The sequence below is a fragment of the Panthera tigris genome, chromosome D3 (genome assembly GCF_018350195.1).
Source record: "Panthera tigris isolate Pti1 chromosome D3, P.tigris_Pti1_mat1.1, whole genome shotgun sequence".
NCBI lineage: Eukaryota > Metazoa > Chordata > Mammalia > Carnivora > Felidae > Panthera > Panthera tigris.
In genome coordinates this window covers 86,041,133-86,058,864 of record NC_056671.1, presented here as the reverse complement: position 1 = coordinate 86,058,864, position 17,732 = coordinate 86,041,133, and the positions used below count along the sequence as shown (strand labels likewise).

General features: G+C 40.7%; 1 protein-coding gene across 10 annotated transcripts in view; it reads left to right on the top strand.

Moving 5' to 3' along the window:
* RTTN (rotatin) overlaps positions 1–17,732 on the top strand; it is a 167,513-nt gene that overhangs the window by 45,378 nt on the left and 104,403 nt on the right. For 7 of the 10 annotated variants that reach the window (XM_042961733.1, XM_042961734.1, XM_042961731.1 and 4 more), the window contains 9 exons: positions 14–139; positions 697–813; positions 1,614–1,753; positions 4,659–4,830; positions 6,458–6,557; positions 9,058–9,146; positions 9,741–9,858; positions 14,457–14,553; positions 15,599–15,667. In XM_042961733.1, the coding sequence (XP_042817667.1) occupies positions 14–139; positions 697–813; positions 1,614–1,753; positions 4,659–4,830; positions 6,458–6,557; positions 9,058–9,146; positions 9,741–9,858; positions 14,457–14,553; positions 15,599–15,667 (1,028 nt within the window). Of the gene's footprint in view, positions 1–13; positions 140–696; positions 814–1,062; positions 1,126–1,613; positions 1,754–1,941; positions 2,274–4,658; positions 4,831–6,457; positions 6,558–9,057; positions 9,147–9,740; positions 9,859–14,456; positions 14,554–15,598; positions 15,668–17,732 lie in introns of those variants that run through there. The other 3 variants (XM_042961732.1, XM_042961740.1, XM_042961739.1) reach the window with 3 other exon arrangements.

Below are 17,732 nucleotides of genomic sequence, written 5' to 3'. Positions count from 1 at the left end.
AACTATTTTACAGGAATGTTTAGGTGTCCATAATGTCACTAAACCTGTGTCTTCACTTTGTAATGGAATTCATTTTCTACTTCACCCGAAAGTTCTGTATGAAATCTCTGCATTTGGCATTCAGGAACCCAAAAATGAGGTATGGCCATGTTAAGAGTAAATGCAAAAGACAAATATAATTATACTCAGTTAAATGAAGATAATATTGTAATATAAGTAGATAGTGTGATGAGAAGCTGAGAAGAAACTTGCTTTTGATGTATGGGTTTAGTTGCGGTGTTATTTACATAAAAAGAAATGTTAAGGAAAATGTGAGAATCAAAATATAGGACATACTTGTTCTCAAAGAATTCAGATGAAGCTGTTTATGTTTTTCATGTAGGCTACGAACTGTACAGCAGTTATGGCAAGCAGGTTGTATTATGAGGGAACATTGCATCGAATGGAAAAATATACCTTAAATGTAAAACAAAAACAAAAACAAAAAACACAAAACCACAAGGAAATCCTTATCGTTAGGGAGTTAGACGGGTTGAGACCAGAACGTAAGGTGAAGCTGCGGAATGTGAAATTTGAAGGAAGGGACGTTAATTGGAGCGCCTTCCCAGATTTTACACAGAGTTACGGGCACATACGGTGACTTGGCGGGAGACCTCACTTCGTCGGGTTCTTTGATCGTGTCGTCTCGTCGGGCAGGTGAACGCCGCTGCCAAGGCCATTCTGATGTATCTGCTGCAGGGACGACTGATGATGACAGCGGCGACCTGGAGCAAGTTCATTGAGTCTCTGTGTCCTGTCATTCCCGTGCTGCAGGTACTCGGAGCAGTTCCCCACTTCCCGTCCCGTTTGTCTGGCGTCGAGCGTGACTGACGGAAGCACGTGCACACAGCAGAGCTGTCACGTGGCGAGGGAGATGGGGGGGGCGAGCAGGGCGCGGTGGTAGCTCCTTTGCGCGCGTGCACTTCACGTACCCGGCCGGGGGGGGGGGGGTGAGAAGCGAGGAGCAGGCGTGTGGCACCGACCGAAGCCCGGAACGCGGCCTTCCGTGGAGGCTCTCGGGCAAGGCTCGCGGGGCTTTGGAAGCACGTGGTGTGTAACGAGACTTGCCTGGTGACTTCCATCCCTGTACGTACGGGGACTTCGATTAACAGGTTCTGGGGAACAGGCTTTTCCGGCACTCGTGCTGGGTGATGGAGGGGGAGGAGCGAGGGGATTGGGGTCCCCCCCACCCCGGGGTTTCCCCCCCCCCCCACGCCACCCCGCTGTCTGTGGGTGAGAAAGTGGCTGGGCAGCGCCATTCTGGGAACAGCCCTTGCGGAGAGGCGGCCCTTCGTGTCTGCGTCCTCCGCGGGAGGTGCCACAGTCAGGGCCTTGGAAAACAGAGGAATGGCGGGCGTCGGGGGAGTCGGCCCATTCTCCTGAAGTTCCGCAGTGTTATTTTTAAGCGCAGCTTTATGTAAGCTTCTCACGTCGTGCTGCCAAGTGAGTCCTCGGCCGAACTGAAGGAAGTCCGGGGGCTGCTCGACGGGCCTCCGCAGTTCTTCTTTCCAAGTTAAAAAGTCGAGCGGCATGTGTCCAGCAAACGGTCACTTCTCTTCTCCGAAATCCGTTAGGGCTACGCGGACACGGAAGAGCCTCTGGGAAAGTGCGTCCTCCTCCTGAGCAGAGCGAGCCCCGAGGCGGACGAGGGGGCCCTCCCCGGCACCGCGCACCTGAGGGCCCTGCTGCGGCTGCTGCTCGTGAAGAAGCCGCCGTGAGTACAGCCGCGCGCTCCCGGGCTGCGCCTGCGCCGAGAGCGGGGACGGTGCGGGGGGGGGGGGGGGGGGCCTCGGTGTTGCGTCCTTCTGACGCAGGGGAGAACCAACGAAGGTGAAGGGAAAGGGAAGGGAGGCTGCGTTCCCGGAGCGTCCGCAGAGGCGGCCGGCCGCGCTGTGGGACCGCTCCGGGTGCCGGCGCCGCCACGTGCCGTTGCTGGGGCTGTGGGCCGCCGCTGAGCCGCGGGGACGCGCGCGCGGTGCCTCCTCAGGAACCGGCGCCCGGCTTGGCTCCGCGGGCGGGCGCTGTGAAAAGCAGGCCTCGGTCAAAGGGTAGCGGCCCGGTTGACCGAACACCAGAGTGAGCAGGCGTTTGTCCTGGCCTTTGGGAAGCTGGAAAAGTGTTCTTTTCCCCACCAGTAGTGTTACGTGCCGTTGAAACCAAACGAGAAGAAGAAAAATGCACTGTCGTCTCGCCCTCTCTGCCAGTGCCCCGTGGATGTTTCTGGTGCTGTTTAGGTAACAGGGGTTAGGTTTTCCCTCACTGAGAAGAGGTCAAGGCTTACAGAGCCGGTTGACAGGCTGGGAGGGCCAGACGTCCTTTTGACGGTGGATGATTTTGCCTCACTCAAACCTCGCGTCCCGATAATGCAGGAGCTTATTTGTAGGCAGATGATCAGACCGAGAACGCCGGAAGTAGGCGGATATCGTCTAACAGGCCCAGAGAACGCAGGGAGGGAAATCAAGAGAAGAGAGGTAGCACCTTACAGCCCAGACATCAAGTTCGGTAGACTTAAGTGATGCAGGCAGAGGGCGAGTTGAGCTGTGCTCCGCAGGGGCCGGCCTCCACAGGGCTGGGGGTGCCTTTTTAAGGGGCTCCTGTAGTACGCCACACCCCCAGATTTGGTGATTTCACACAACAGAAGTTTGTTTCCCGTGCACCTTCGGAGGCCCGGAGTCCCCGGGTCAACCGAGACTGACTTGATCGCGCAGGACATTCCGAGCACGTAGAAATCCCCTCCCCGGCGCCCACCGCCAGCCCAGACCGCTCTCCCAGTAAGGCAATTCTCGGTCACTCGGAACTCAAAACACTTTGAATTACATACTTGTTCTCATCCGGTCAGTTCTACCCTGTCCCACCAGCCCCTAAACTCCACGTAGGCCGGAACCCTGTCCACCAGCTGATCTTTATGTCCTCGGAACTTCCTAGAGTACTTTGGACATAAATCCGCTCTAAACCTATTTGTTGAAGGAAATAAATGGAATAACTGGACTCTGGCGCCACATGCGAAACCTAAAAAGACGCTAAATTTCGTACTAGATGCATACGTATATGCTTTCCACATTCCACTCCAGCCTTCTCACTGGGAGTTGTGCTGTCCCTAAACTGACAGCCCCAGAGTTTAATACAGGTGGCGTTGGCCTGGGGCGAAGGCAGCAAAGCAAAGGAAGAGCTTCGTGTAGGTAGCTAGCTGTTCCATATGGTATAGGGCGAAGGTTTGCCTGACTTCCCACGCCATCTTGGAGTAGATATTAGTACTCTGGAGATGGTATCTATTAATAATATTACTGTAAGTTTCCGCTTTCTGTTAGATTTGGCAAGTACTTATTGATGTCACCTGTGTGCCTAAGAGCTGTGGCAGATCGTGGGAACGTGACCGCGCACAGCGTGAGCGCGGCACTGCCCGTACAGAATTGGATGTGCAACTGGGGGGAGAGCATTTGCCAGTTACACTTTATTATTAGTTGTAATGATGCAAGATGAATGTTACGATATGGGAACTTCAGGGTGACGGGACCACACACAGCAAGGTGACCCAGCCTTGGCCGCAGGAGGGAGGTCTCCCCGAATACGCAGGTCTTAACTCTCGTTTTATAAGCTATACTTAAAACCCGGAACTTGGAACTTGGATTACTCGCTTACAATTTGCCCAGTTTTTATATAGTTCAGGAACCTGTCAGAGTAGTGATAGATACCTGGTTGTCTCACTGTCTCTCAACTCAGTGTCCTTTGTCTACTTGATGGTGTTTTGTTTTTCCATTTTGTTGTCTAATGGCATGCGATATCTAGTCTTTTCTTGAAATCTCCCACCTGGCCACTGAAATGACCTTAATTCTAATCCATTCCAGATAAAACAGAATTTTGATGGGAATCACAAATATTTACATTTTCTTATTTTTTTTTTTTATTTATTTTGACAGAGAGGGAAGGGGCAGAGAGAGGGAGAGAGGGTGAGAGAGAATCTCAAGTGGGCTCCACGCTCCTAGCACAGAGCTTCACATGGGGCTCAGTCTCACAACCCGAACCATGAGATCGTGACCTGAGCTGAGGTCAAGAATTGATCGCTTAACCGACTGAGCCACCCAGGCACCCCTGCGTTTCCTTATTTGAGAAGAATCTGTTTAACCCGTAATATAAGAACGGTTTCATATATTGTTAAGACATCACATTTTAGTTATTAATGTGATTACTTTCCTGGAGGTTTGACCTAATGTTTGTACTCTGTTCATGAGTCTGTGATAATTTTTGATTTTGAGCTAGATCACTGGACTTGGAATCAGGAGTTAGGGTTGTAATTTGCAGGTTAATGTACTGCAGTTGACTATGGTGTTGATAATGGACTGTGAAGTTGACAGTCTCAGTGAGTCTGTCTCTTCATTTGTAACTGTAACTTTATTGATTCCTTACTTCTGATGTTTATTTATAAATATGAAATTGAAAAAATAATTGTGGTTGTGCACCAAAAGTTTTAATAGAAAAGTAAAGTACCATTGTTAGTAATGTCAGTATAAGCATGGCTAATTATTGTGTTGATATACAATAATGCTTTGTGGTTGTAGGCTTTTAAAATTTATAGGCATTGTATATTACAAAACGTTGATTGGAACACTTTGTTTCTTTAGGGTCCGTTCACTAGCATTAAAGCTTTTAGCGTGCCATCTTACAAGGGAAGACAGGGCTCATGTAAAGCGCCCTTCAATAGATGCCAGACTTCTCTCCAGAGTTACTAATTTATTTATCGTGAAGAAACCTATTGAACTCAAATTGGATGACAGAAAAGAACTGATTATTAAGGTGAATATAACTTTTGAGTTTCTTATTTTGTGCTTACTTGCTATATTTGTATATCACATATTTTATGTTACATTCTTCAGTTGGTTTATGCATCTGAGAACAGGTGCTAGCTACCTTCAAGTGTGGTTATTCATGGTAGTTTGAAGTTGTCTTCTGCTTTATCTGGCTTCTGGATACATTTATTTATTGAATAAATATTTCTTGGATTTCTTCAGTGCCTACTACATGCCTGGCTTTATATCCTTTTCATTTAATATATATGCTGGAAATGCAAATTAATTAGAATAATAATTTAAATACAATATAAGGTTAACGCAGTGGAAAGAAATTCTGTGGTGACTCTTAAAAACAAATGCTACTGACGTAAAAAACTATCGGAAATTCTTCTTTTTCTTACATTCAAAATAGCCTCTAAGCCAAAAGGAGACCATTCCCATGACAAAAGTTATCAGCCTCTTCCTTGCAAGAGGAAAAAAGTAATACGGGTGGCAAAGGGACTTCTTAAATGTCATAGTAGTTCTGGGATTTTGTTGTTGACCTCTTTTCTAAATCTTTGGCTCTTTCTGTACCTCCAGAGGTGTAGCGCCCAACTCCCCATCATTAGTCAAGACTGTACCCACGCCGTCCGGGACCAGTGCAGCAGTAGATGAAGGAAGCTGTTCGTTATCATCATTGATTCATTCCTGTGCTTGATAGCTTCTCTTGTGGCTTCAAGTATACAGTCTATCAGTTTTTATTTAAGTTTAGGCTAGCCCCCCAGAGCCTGTGGTAGTATTGTACAGCCCCAGGTAATACAGTGGAGTTTTTAAACGGGGAAGCACATACAGTGTTCTTCTAACCCATGCATCTGGGGCCATGTGACAGCCCTCGCAGGAGGATTGTCGCCTCGACCTGCCTTGACCCCGCACCAGGTCCTGCCGGGGACTCCCTGAGCACTAACCACTGGTAGTTGCTCCTGGGCCGAGTGTGTGGCACGGAGGGTGGTGGGGAGTAGGGGTTCTAGCACTGTCTTTGTGAGTCCCTGGTAGGGCGAGGAGATAGCAGTGGGTGGTGAATGGAGTGTCGTCTTTGTCCTTTCCCCTCCCCACTCACTGTTGGGTTGGCCACCTCAGACCCTGTCCTGGTACAGAGTGACTAGTGTTGGGAGTGTCTGTGTTGGAATGCTGGGCAGCAAGCCCTAGAAGGCCATGTGCTTAGGGTGTGTAAGAGGCAGGAAAGGTAGGGGGCCAAGGTCTTCTAGCCGGTGGCTTTTGGGAGCCACACAGAAGTCCCCAGTCACATGTCTGGGATCACTCTTCTCAGGTTGCTACCTAGGGAAATGTCACGTAGCTTGCATGTTTTCTGTGAAGTTCTTAAGGTGGCTAATGGGTTGTGAATGACTTCCTGGCAAAATCTACCTTAGGAAGAGAGGCTTAGTTGACATGACGGCTCTTTGTTTTAGAACTTAAGTTTTCCCTGACATAGCGCATCATTGCTGCAAATTTACATCATGTGAATATATCACTTAAGTAAAGTTGATTTTGAAGCTTTTGTTCTTATGGTATAAATTATAAAATTTTATTGGACAATTTGAAGTAGATGAAAACAAATTCTTTCTTTTTTCTTTTTTCTTTTTTTTGGTTTTCAGTTGGAGACTGTTGAAAAGGTGTATGAAATCTTTACCTCAGATGATATCGATCTTGTCTTGAGAAAGTCAGCCGCAGAACAGTTAGCTGTGATTATGCAAGGTAATGTCTTTTAAGGAAAATGATTGCTGTACTGCTGATAGTTGACTTGAAATAGCTAACTAAGCGCAGCGGTATCAGGGGTTGCAAACTGCAGTTTTGGGGGCCAGATGCAGGCTATGGTCTTTTTTTTTTTTTTTTCTCATAGCCCTTAAGAATGGTTTTTACTTTTTTTTGTTTTCACTGATTTAATTTTTTTTGAGAGAGTGAGAGCGTGTGTGCATGAGCAGGGAGGGGCAGAGAGGGAGACAGAGAATCCCAAGCAGGCTCTGTGCTAACAGCACAGAGCCCATTGTGGGGCTTGAACCTGTAAACCGTGAGGTCATGACCTGAGCCAAAATGAAGAGTTGGATGCTCAATTGACTGAGCTACCCAGGCACCCTGGTTTTTACATTTTTAAAGAGTTATTAGAAAAAAGAAACAAAAAGAATATGTGACAAAGACAATATGTGACCAGCAACATCTACCATATTTTCTAGTTCTTTCAGAGACAGTTTGCTGATCCCTGGTCTACAGTACCATTATTTAACCTGTAGAATGTCATATGATAGAATTGTCTTCCTTCTAAGATATTGATACAATTCTAATAGTGAATCAAATGTTCCTTTCTCAATTTACCTAGTATACGATGTTTTCAGTTTGTTCTGTCTTGGGTAGAGAAATCAATCAAACAGTACTTTGTGGGTGGATAAAATAAAAATAGTGCACTGTAGCTATGTGTTTTCTTTAAAGGTTTATTTTAAAAAACAGCTAGTAAAATATACTGTTAACTTTATTTGTAGTGTTATTCCATAGGCTTCCATTCTTCCGGTTTTTTATTTTTTCCTGTATGTGATGTATATAATTATCTTTAACATTTGAGACAAATGATAATTTTTGAGACAAATGATAAGTTTGCACTTACATAAAAAGATTGTTTCTGACTCGCAACATGGGATGTGCTTAACGTTCCTCCCGTGACATTAGTGGAAACTGGGATGAGAGAGTAAGTTGAAAAAGCATATCCAGCAGATTTGTGGCTTTAATAACAATGATATAGACTACAGAAAATAAGGCTCTAGAAAACGTGGACAGCCTTAGCTAAGAAGATCAAAAATCTCTTGTAGAGAGTGTTCTTTCAGTATTGTTAACATTCCAAAAATAAAACTTATAATTTTGGTGTACACTGTATTGGTGAGTAGTGGAAACTTTTTTTTTTAAGTGGCAGCTAAAGGTAGTTATAGTCACAGCTACTAGTTCAGTATCAATATGGGTACAGTATTTATGTTTTTCTCATTGCATATATGTATATTCTCAATGAGAGTGTAGGAGAACATGATTTGTCTTGAGAGACGTTAAATACTTTAACGTATAAGCAAGTAGAGCTTTTGTTGCTAGTGATAATTCTTTGTGTGTGTGTGTGCGCGCATGTGCGTGTGTGTGTGTGTGTTTGCACAGGTGTTACTCTGTTTAGGCTGCTCTAATAGAATACCACAGACTGGGTAGCTTATGAACAACAGAAATTTATTTCTGACAGCTCTGGAGGCTGAAAGTGCAAGATCATGGTGCCAGCAGATTCGGTGTCTGGTGACAGCCACCTTCTTGGTCCATAGATAGCCATCTTTTCCCTATGTCCTCATAGGGAGCAGAGGCAAGGAAGCTCCCTGAGGCCTCTTTGACAAGGGCACTCATGCCATTCTTCAGTGCTCCACCATTCATGACCTAATTGCCTCCCAAAGGCCCCAGTTTCTAATATCTCACTGGAGATTAGGTTTCAACGTAAGAATTTGGGGGGAACATAAACAGTACATAGCAGTGAACGTGCACGCACACACACACACACACACACGCACACAGACGCAGTATGTATGTTATTAAAAAAGAGTTAATGTTTTTCAGAAATACATATAGTATGTAACAATCCCTTACCCTTTATATTTGCTATTGGCAGTTTGAGATTAGAAGTCTGAGTTTGTATTTATTTACTTTTATTTTTTTAAGTCATCTCAGCACCCAGTGTGGGGCTCAAACTCAGGACTCCCAAGATCAAGAGTTGCCTGACTGAGTCCACCAGGCGCCCCTGAAATCTGAGTGTTAATTAATAGAAAATGACCATGTTGCAAGCTATTAACATCACTTGTGGATAATTCTAAACATTTTGAGGTGATGGATTTGGAAAACAGAAGGATTGTCAGTGAAACAATATGAAGAAAATAATTTGTCATGTACAAATAAAAGGATTCATTTATATACTGAAAATTCTAGTAGGTTTTAGGGTCTGAACTTATTTTTGTAATAGTTTTTGATTTCTACATTGTAAAAGTAAGTAGGATGTACTTGTTCCTTAAAAGTTTTCAAATAGTTCAGGTGTATATACAGTAGAAGTTTAAAGTTTCATTCTCTAAAATTCAACACCATGTGTAACTATTTTTAACAGTTTGAGTTTTGGATATCTGTTCTGTATTTTTAAAACTTGAGAAAATAATTTTTAACTCTTAGTAACTTCTTTTTTTGGGGTTTACAGATATTAAAATGCATGCTGTGGTGAAAAAGTTATGCTTAATCGACAAGATAATTGAATATTTAAATGAATGTGTATGTCAGGATGGTGAGGTAAGACTGATAAGTATCTATACATATTTTTACAGATTGGTATTTTTATTAATCAGATCTGAAGCTAAATTCATCTGAATTTGGATAAGTACTTGAAAATTAAATCCTGATTAATACCAAGTACCTTGTTTAGGTTTTTATTTCTAAGAGTGGGATCTCTATAAAGGAAAACTAATCTTAACTTTTTTAAAGATATGTAAGCAGAAGTATATGCAAAGCTTATTTTCAGTGGAAAATAATTATCAAAAAAATTTTTTATAGTTTATTATTTTGAGAGGGCGAGCATGAGTGGGGGAAGGGCACAGAGAGAGGTGGAGAGAGAGACGATCCCAAGCAGGCTCCGTTTTGTCAGCATGGAGCCCGATGTGGGGCTCGAACTCACGAACCAGGAGATCATGACCTGAGCTGAAGTCAGACACTTAAGTGACTGAACCACGCAGGCACCCCGGAAAATAATTCTTAATATTTATTTGCATTTATGTTTGACACAATTTTGATGAAAAAGCATAAAATTTAGAGTAAGATTATAGTTTATTTTACCTCACCTTAGAATTGTTGATAATAAAATAACTGTGTTTATTCCCTCCTGGCCAGGTTGTAGAGTGCTTGATCCAGCCGTGCCTCACGCTTTTGAGGAAGGTTCTTTGTGCTGACCCGGTCATGCGTGTGGCCCTCTCACAACAGTCTTCTCTCTTAACCCTGTTATTCAGAGGTGAGTAAAATAAGTTCTGCTAATAATGAGATCAGTCTTAAGCTTTAAGTGTTATTCTTTAAAGGTAGGTAACATTTAGTTTCCATCTTGCTAACAGAATAACAACGTTTTTTAGTGAATAAGCTGCTAAAAATACTCCTCACAATGGAAAATGTTTCTTTTGTGGAAATTTCCTTGTACTCTTGTCACTGATTAGGTCTCAGAACTGAGAAAGGCTGAAGCCTCTGATTGTTCTTTGCACATTGATGTGGCTTTCATTTGGTGCTCACTTACTTGTTATCTATAGAGAGAGCTCTAGCTGCTGTCATTCCTGCCTTGTTCCAGTTCCTGTTCCCACAGTGTTAGTTTGCTTGTGCCTTTCCATCCTGACCTCCAGCGTGGCATCTGATCATGTCAATAAACTGACATTAAGAGTATACACCCAGGCCATGTGGAGTGGCAACCAGACCATCCTGAATGACTCTGAGCATGAATTTATTATATTTTATAAAGTATGATTTTTTTTTAAACCCATTTTAATGTGTTTAGGTTGAAAAATTCCATGTAGTTTTGTTCTCTTTTTCTTCCTCCTGACCATTCTCAATAGAAAGCTTGGTAACATTTTGTACTATTTTCTTTCTTAGAAGTTCAGACTACCTTTTAAATAATTCTGAAAGAGGCATCTTGGTCAAATGTCTCAATATGCTTAACCTTGTTAATTATTGTAATATTTATGTTCAAAGTATTATTCGAATATAGATAAGATTGTAGTCATTTTATTTTAGCATTTTCTTTTCTTCTAATGGCTTCTGCTTTCCAAGTGAAGGGGACACAGTTTATTTAATAATAGCATTGATCAAGGTCCAAACCAGGTGAAATTCTAAGTAGACTCAGAGTGTCTAGGCTCATACAGTCTTGAATAGTGTATACAATTTCACAAGTTTTACATAGATTGCTCTGAGGAAGAGTAGTAATTGTGGATCTTGAGTTTTCTTTAATCGTGTTATCTTCCTATTAACCTTATTCAGTAAAATTTAGTCCCTAGTTTACCTTTTCTTTTTTTTTCTTTTCAAACTTAATTCTTATTTTTATTTACTTTTTCATTTATAATTGTGATTTAAATTATTCAAGCATTCATGCACACTTACTAGATTCAAATACACTCTTCAAGGCAACATCATCTGTACCCTTTTAGTATTAACAATTATTCTATCTCATTGATGTTTTTGAGAACTACTTCAGTGAGTCTCAAAATGAATTACAACATCTCTTATAAATGGGTTTAGTTTCAGGGCAGAATTAGTTTTTTAACCAAGTACTCAACCAGGAAAATTCATTCCTCAGCAAACGTTTATCGAGTATATACTATGTGCGAGATACAGTACTAGGCCTTGGGGATATGTTGATGAGTTTGGTAATTGGCCCTCTTGGAGCCTGTGGTGTAGTTGGAGACTTTGACAGATGCACAATACAGTGTAATACCACCTGTTATAGTAGAATTCCTGGTGCCAGAGGGAAGTGTTCCTGAGGTGATTGAGTGGTGGGAAAACATTGGAGAATGCTTCTAGGAAACGTGGATCTAAGTTGGAATTTCAGAAATGCATAGGAGTCCAATTAGAGAGGGCTGCTTTCCAGATAAAGGGAGCCATGGTTAGGTATGAGAGAGAATGGTGTATTTGAAATGGTGGTTGGTCAGGAGTGACTGGATTTTGGAGGCACGAAGGGAAAATGAGATGAGGCACAGAGGGCAGTTCATGCAGGGCCTAGTAGGTCACAGTAGACAGCACTGAGAAGCCATTTAAGATTATTAAATGGAGAAGTATGTGTTTTAGAAAGATTATTCTATCTATAAGATAGATTAGATAGAATAGATAGATATAAATAGAATAGATTCTATCTATAGAATAGATTATTCTATCTATAGAAGATTCTATCTATAGAATAGATGGAAAGGGAATAATAATTAAATAATCTTTCAGACACATTGCTTTTAATTATAAACTTTAAGTCTTGACAGAATCCTGTCTTGAATTTCAGAGTTAGAAGTTAATTTAGAACTCCTTTATTACACCATCTTACAGTGAGGAAATTGAGATCTAGAGTGATTTATCGACTTGGCCAAGGTCATAACTAGATAATGGTGGAGGCAAGAGAAGAACCGACACTTCCTTACCTTTGCTGATTTGTTTTTGTTTTAAATATATGCAGCTTATACATCCTTATTGTAAAAGTTCCAATAGTATGGAACAGTACAAAGTAAAATGCTAGAAGTTTCTGAAATTTTCTTTCAGTTTCCCCAAAGAAGAATATACTAGGTATTGTTTGGCATATACCATTTGGAATGATCTTTTCTATACACCCATGTTGTATTTTTATGATATACTTAAGTATTGTGTTGCTTTTTTCTGAGTGAAAGTGTATCTTGAATACCTTTCCATGTTATTACATGTGAGACTGCCTTCTTAAAAACAAAACCAAAAAACTGCACAGTGTTTCATAGTTTCAGTTTGCCCTATTAATATTAATATTTCTCTTGAATTTTTAACTATAACAGTAATCATATTATATGATCATCTTCTGCATACTCTGTAATTGGAACTGCTGGGTCAAAGAGATTTTACAGGATATGGTTCAGTTCCCCTCCAGATCATTCCCACCGGTGGTATTTAAAAGTGCCTGTTTTCCTCACAACCGTGCTTAACATCGAATATGTCTCATTTAAAAAATCTCTTTAATCTTATTGGCAAAAGTAATATCTCACTGTTGTTTTTTTGCTGTTCTTTTTTTTAACTTTTAGGGTAGGTGATTATCTTTTTGTGTATTATATATCAAATTTCTTATTCTGTGAATTCCCTATTTTTCTGTTGTATTTAGTTTCCTTTTAGTGACTGGTAGAGTTTCCCTTCTATAACAAATAGAAACCGGGCACCTGGGTGGCTCAGTTGGTCAAGTGTCCGACTTCGGCTCAGGTCACGATCTCACAGTTCGTGAGTTCGAGCCCCACATTGGGCTCTGTGCTGACAGCCCGGAGCCTGGAGCCTGCTTGGGATTCTGTGTCTCCCTCTCTCTCTGCCCCTCCCCCACCCATATTCTGTCTCTCTCTCTCTCTCTCTCTCTCTCTCTCTCTCAAATAAACATTAAAAATTTAAACAAACAAAAAACAAATAGAAATCTTGTGCCTGATTTTATGTTAAGATTTTCTTCTAAGCTTTCTATCCTTTTGATGTATTTATTATTCTGTCTTCGGCCCTAAATATTTTATGAACGTATATAAAGCTTTTCTGTTATAGCAACTGAGCTTTTCATCATGCTCTATAAGGAGAGGCTTCTCCACTTCCAAATTCATAATGCTAAATAGGCTTCTATTTTTTCTGTTAACGTGTTTATAGTGTTTAAAAAATGTAGATCTTTATCTAGAATTGATTTTGCTATATAGTGTAAGATAGAAATCTAAATGTATTTTTTTCATATTGTAGGTAGTTGTACTGCAATAATTTCTTATGTTTTTGGAAATATGATAGCTCATCCTATCCCCACTGATACAGAGTGTATACTTTACCATAAATTAAATTCTTACATGTATTTCTGTTTCTGTTCATTGCTAGTTTGTTTTAAACATTTATTTATTTTTGAGAGGGAGACAGAGTGTGACTGGGGGAGGAGCAGAAAGAGGGGGAGACACAGAATCCGAAGCAGGCTCCAGGCTCCGAGCCCCATGCGGGGCTCGAACTCACAGACCACGAGATCATGACCCGAGCTGAAGTTGGGCGCTCCACCGAGGGAGCCACCCAGGCGCCCCAGTTAGTTGCTATTTTTAGTCATGTCAATTACATGTCGATATTTTCTTTTTCTTATAGTTAGGAAAAATGTCTTCTTTTGCAACTGATTTTTTGTTGCTACTTTCCTGGATTTGCTAACTCTGTATTATGTTGTTATTCCTGTATGATTGGTACCACCACCATACCAGTTGATTAGAATTTCATAGTTGTCAAGCACTGAGAAATCTTAACATTGAGAATGTTACAGCAGTGGAAACTGAGGCTTATTAATACTAAAGGATTTGACCAGGACTCTTCAATTACGTCATGGTGCTATCCTTATGTCTTGTTAGCTCAGAACAGTTTCCTTTACCATTATCTTGTAATAAATAAGACACACAAATTAAAACAACACCAACACAAAGACAGTGTTTTGAAGTCGAATGTAAGTTCTATGATTATATGTTTGTGGAAAGGGCAGAAATGATCAAATAAGGAGATCTTTGAATGAGCAGGCTTTAGCTGGAGATAAAAGACTTGGCAAACCTTCCTAGAAGCTAGATCAGTTTGCTTCTTTGAGTAACTGAAAGTTACTCACACACAGTATGGAGTGAGTGGATCTGCAAGTGTGGTTCCTGGACCAGCCATGTGTGGGATTCACGGGCTCTAGCCCAAACCTGCAGAAGCAGAAACTCTGTTTTAACAAGCCCTCCAGATGATCCACATATGTTAGTGTATCTGGGTTAATGTTGCGTTTCTCAGAATGACATCTCTTCCCTTTGAGTTAAGATATTTTAAATTTGAAGTTCATTTTTCTAGAGGTAAAAATATTTCATGAAGTTAATGCATCTTTATTTTTAGTTTCCCTGATATTTCATGAAGATCGTACTGTTGTGACTGAAGTCGGAGCATTATTTTGTCTTCTCTTATTTGATGAAGTATCAAGAATGGATATGTGGTGAGCTATAAGAATTTTAAAAGTTTTTTTACTCTTTTTTAAAAATTTTATTTAAAATGTTTATTTATTTTTGAGAGAGAGACAGAGCATGAGCAGGGAGGGGCAGAGAGAGGGAGACACAGAATCCAAGGCAGGCTCCAGGCTCTGAACCGTCAGCACAGAGCCCGACGCGGGGCTCAAACTCATGAACTGTGATGTGAGATCATGACCTTAGTCAAAGTCGGATGCTTAACGGACTGAGCCACCCAGGCGCCCTAAAAGTTTTTTACTCAATTTTAAAGTTTCTGATGCAGTCATAGCAATGCATGGAAATTTCTGAATTATGAAGCTTATGCTTCCCATTTTGGTTTGAGCAAGCAGTATCAAAAAGCCCATTGGCTCAAGCATAAGGGACTCTTAAAAAATGAGAACAAACTGAGGGCTGATATGGGGTGGGAGGGAGAGGAGGGTGGGTGATGGGTATCGAAGAGGGCATCTTTTGGGATGAGCACTGGGTGTTGTATGGAAACCAATTTGACAGTAAATTTCATATATTTAAAACAACAACAACAACAAAAAAAGCCCATTGGCTCAAAAAGTCCCCTGAACTCTTATTTTTTAACTACTGAGCATAAAATTTAAAAACTGCAGTGATTTTTGCCAATACCTTTTTTAGTGTATACTTTCAATTTTATGTGTTTTTTCTTTAGTATTTTATTAAAAAGCTTTAGGGAAGATGTTAAGATGATAATATATCTGATTAGCACTGACCTTGAGCAGGATCAAGTGGGAGGGGCTCAGATTGACCTGTCAGTGCAGTGCCCACGTTACATGAATCATTTATTGTACGACTTCCTGAAGAAAAGCATCATTTACTCTTCAGAAGCAAATCCAGGTGGTAGCAAACATGTACTAACTATACAAATGATAGAACCAATTGCAACTCTTGATTGGAGTTTCAGTCAAGGAGCAAATTATATTTGTCAGATGAAACCATGGTTTACTCAGTTGTTTCTTTTCTTTTGTGTGTGTGTGTGTGTGTGTGTGTATGTTTTTAATGAACTAGGTCTATTAATCCTTCTGATAAACCTTCTTCACCACCAATCTTCAGTTTGCCTGTTTCAGTTTTTAGAAGGTAAGTGATTTATTTTTTTAATTTTTTTGAAGGTAAAATGTTACAGAAAGGGAAACCAAAATCTATAAGTTGTCACAGTTTTCATCTGGTATTTAAATCACATGATTTGTAGTGTTTTAATGTTCCCTTACAGTGGTGCTTTGGAGAGTTCAGTAAACACACGTTCTCATCACCAGCACTCCAAATCTGGATGTGGTTCGGACGTTCAGAGAGGTTGAAAGGACTATCCAGTGAACAAATGTGCTCACTCTCCAGTCTAGATTCAGCAGTTGTTAACACACAGGCTTAGTTGCTTTTCTGTCTCCCTCAGTGTGTTTATTTATTTATATGTAATTTTTCCTCTGATGCATTTGAAAATAAGTTTCAGACATAATTTTACTTCCTTTCTAATTATTCCACCATGTACCTCCTTAAATTAAGAGCATTCTTCTACGTAACCACTATATTATACATGATCACATCTAAGAAAATTAAAAAATAATTCTGTGACATGATCCAATTTCTCCAAAATGGTAGTTACCTCTTAGAGGAGGGCAAAGAGAGTAATTGACAAGAAAAGGGAACAAAGAGACTTTCTAAAGGGATGGAAATGTTCTGTATTTTATTCTGAGTGGTGGCCATACAAATGAATACAAATGGAAGAATTCATCAAGCTATATATATAGACTGAAAATCTGTGTATTTTAAAGATAGGTAAATATGTCTTAATAAAACTATGATTAATTTAAAAATAACATTCCATAACCTGGTAGATATTATTACCTATAGTATGATCACTTTCACTGCTGTATGATATTCTACTGTTAATTTGCCACAACTTATTCATTCTCCGGTCAGAAGGCATTTGGATTGATTCTGGGTTTTTGTTCCTGTATCCACTCCTGTAAACATGTATGTTTCCTGGGATAGTACACAAGAGTTCCTTTTAGATATATTCTTAAAAGAGTCAAATTCCTTGTTTGTAGACATCACCCACTCTTTATGGTCTTTAGATTTGGCTAAGTCATCAAACTCAGAGAGCTACAGTAGATCATGCTTGGAATGAGATTGCATGTGTCGTTGCCGGGACCTGTCTTGGCTTAGAAGACTTGTGTGCTAATAGGAGATTCGGTGTCTAGTTAAGTGTGCCGTAGGCATAATTTCCAGGGCCCCACAAGACATGTCACTTGCAAGAGCCACAGCACTCAGGGGTGCTCAGAGGTCTGGCTTCCCATTATGCATTCATAGTTTATTCCCATACTTCCCAGCCCAGGTGTGGGAATCACTTTTAGTATAAGCAAAAAAAGCAGCTTAGTAATATTGTTGACATTCCATATCTATTTGGTTATCTTAGCTCAAGATAAAATTCATCCATAGAGAAGAAGAAAGGGTTTTCTTATGCCTTTACTCACAGTAATTTTGTTATTTTAAAACGTGTTGCCCCTCTGGTAGATGTGGTTTTTCAAACTGGTTGTGATGCATTAATTACTTGTGCCTTTTATTCCTTTCTTCCTTCTGTGTTCTTTAGGCTTAATTTGAAGTTTGTTTTCTAACTTACTAAAGAAGTCCCCATTGGTTGATTGCCTTGCCTTTTTTTGTTCGGTGCAAGTCCTTTCAATTGAGCTCTGTGCCCTTCCAGCAGGCCCTATGAGTCTGTTAGTGTTTTCTTGCATTCTGGCACAGAGAGATGTCCAAGAATCACCTTTCATTTCCCTCTCTCAGACCTGGTGTTAGCCATTTGTCTCAGGAATCTTGGTTACTTTTGTGGAAAATTTCAATTTTTCACAAATATTTTCTTAGATTATTCAGCCTCATTTGTACGTAGAACTCACTCTTAGCTTGTTTTTTGAGAAGTATGAAATGAAAAAGCACAGTAAAGGTTCCTCTTAGAAATCTTACCCAATTGTATTTATCTAATGTTAGTCACAACTCTGTGAATTAGGGGTTTGGTATATGTATTTTAGGAAAACTATTTTTTAACATCTGAACATGCTAGTCCTTGCTGTCCTGTTAAATGCTGTTAAATTAGCTTGGACTGGTTTAAGAGATCTTGCTATTGAGTCTGTTCGTATATCTAAAATATTTC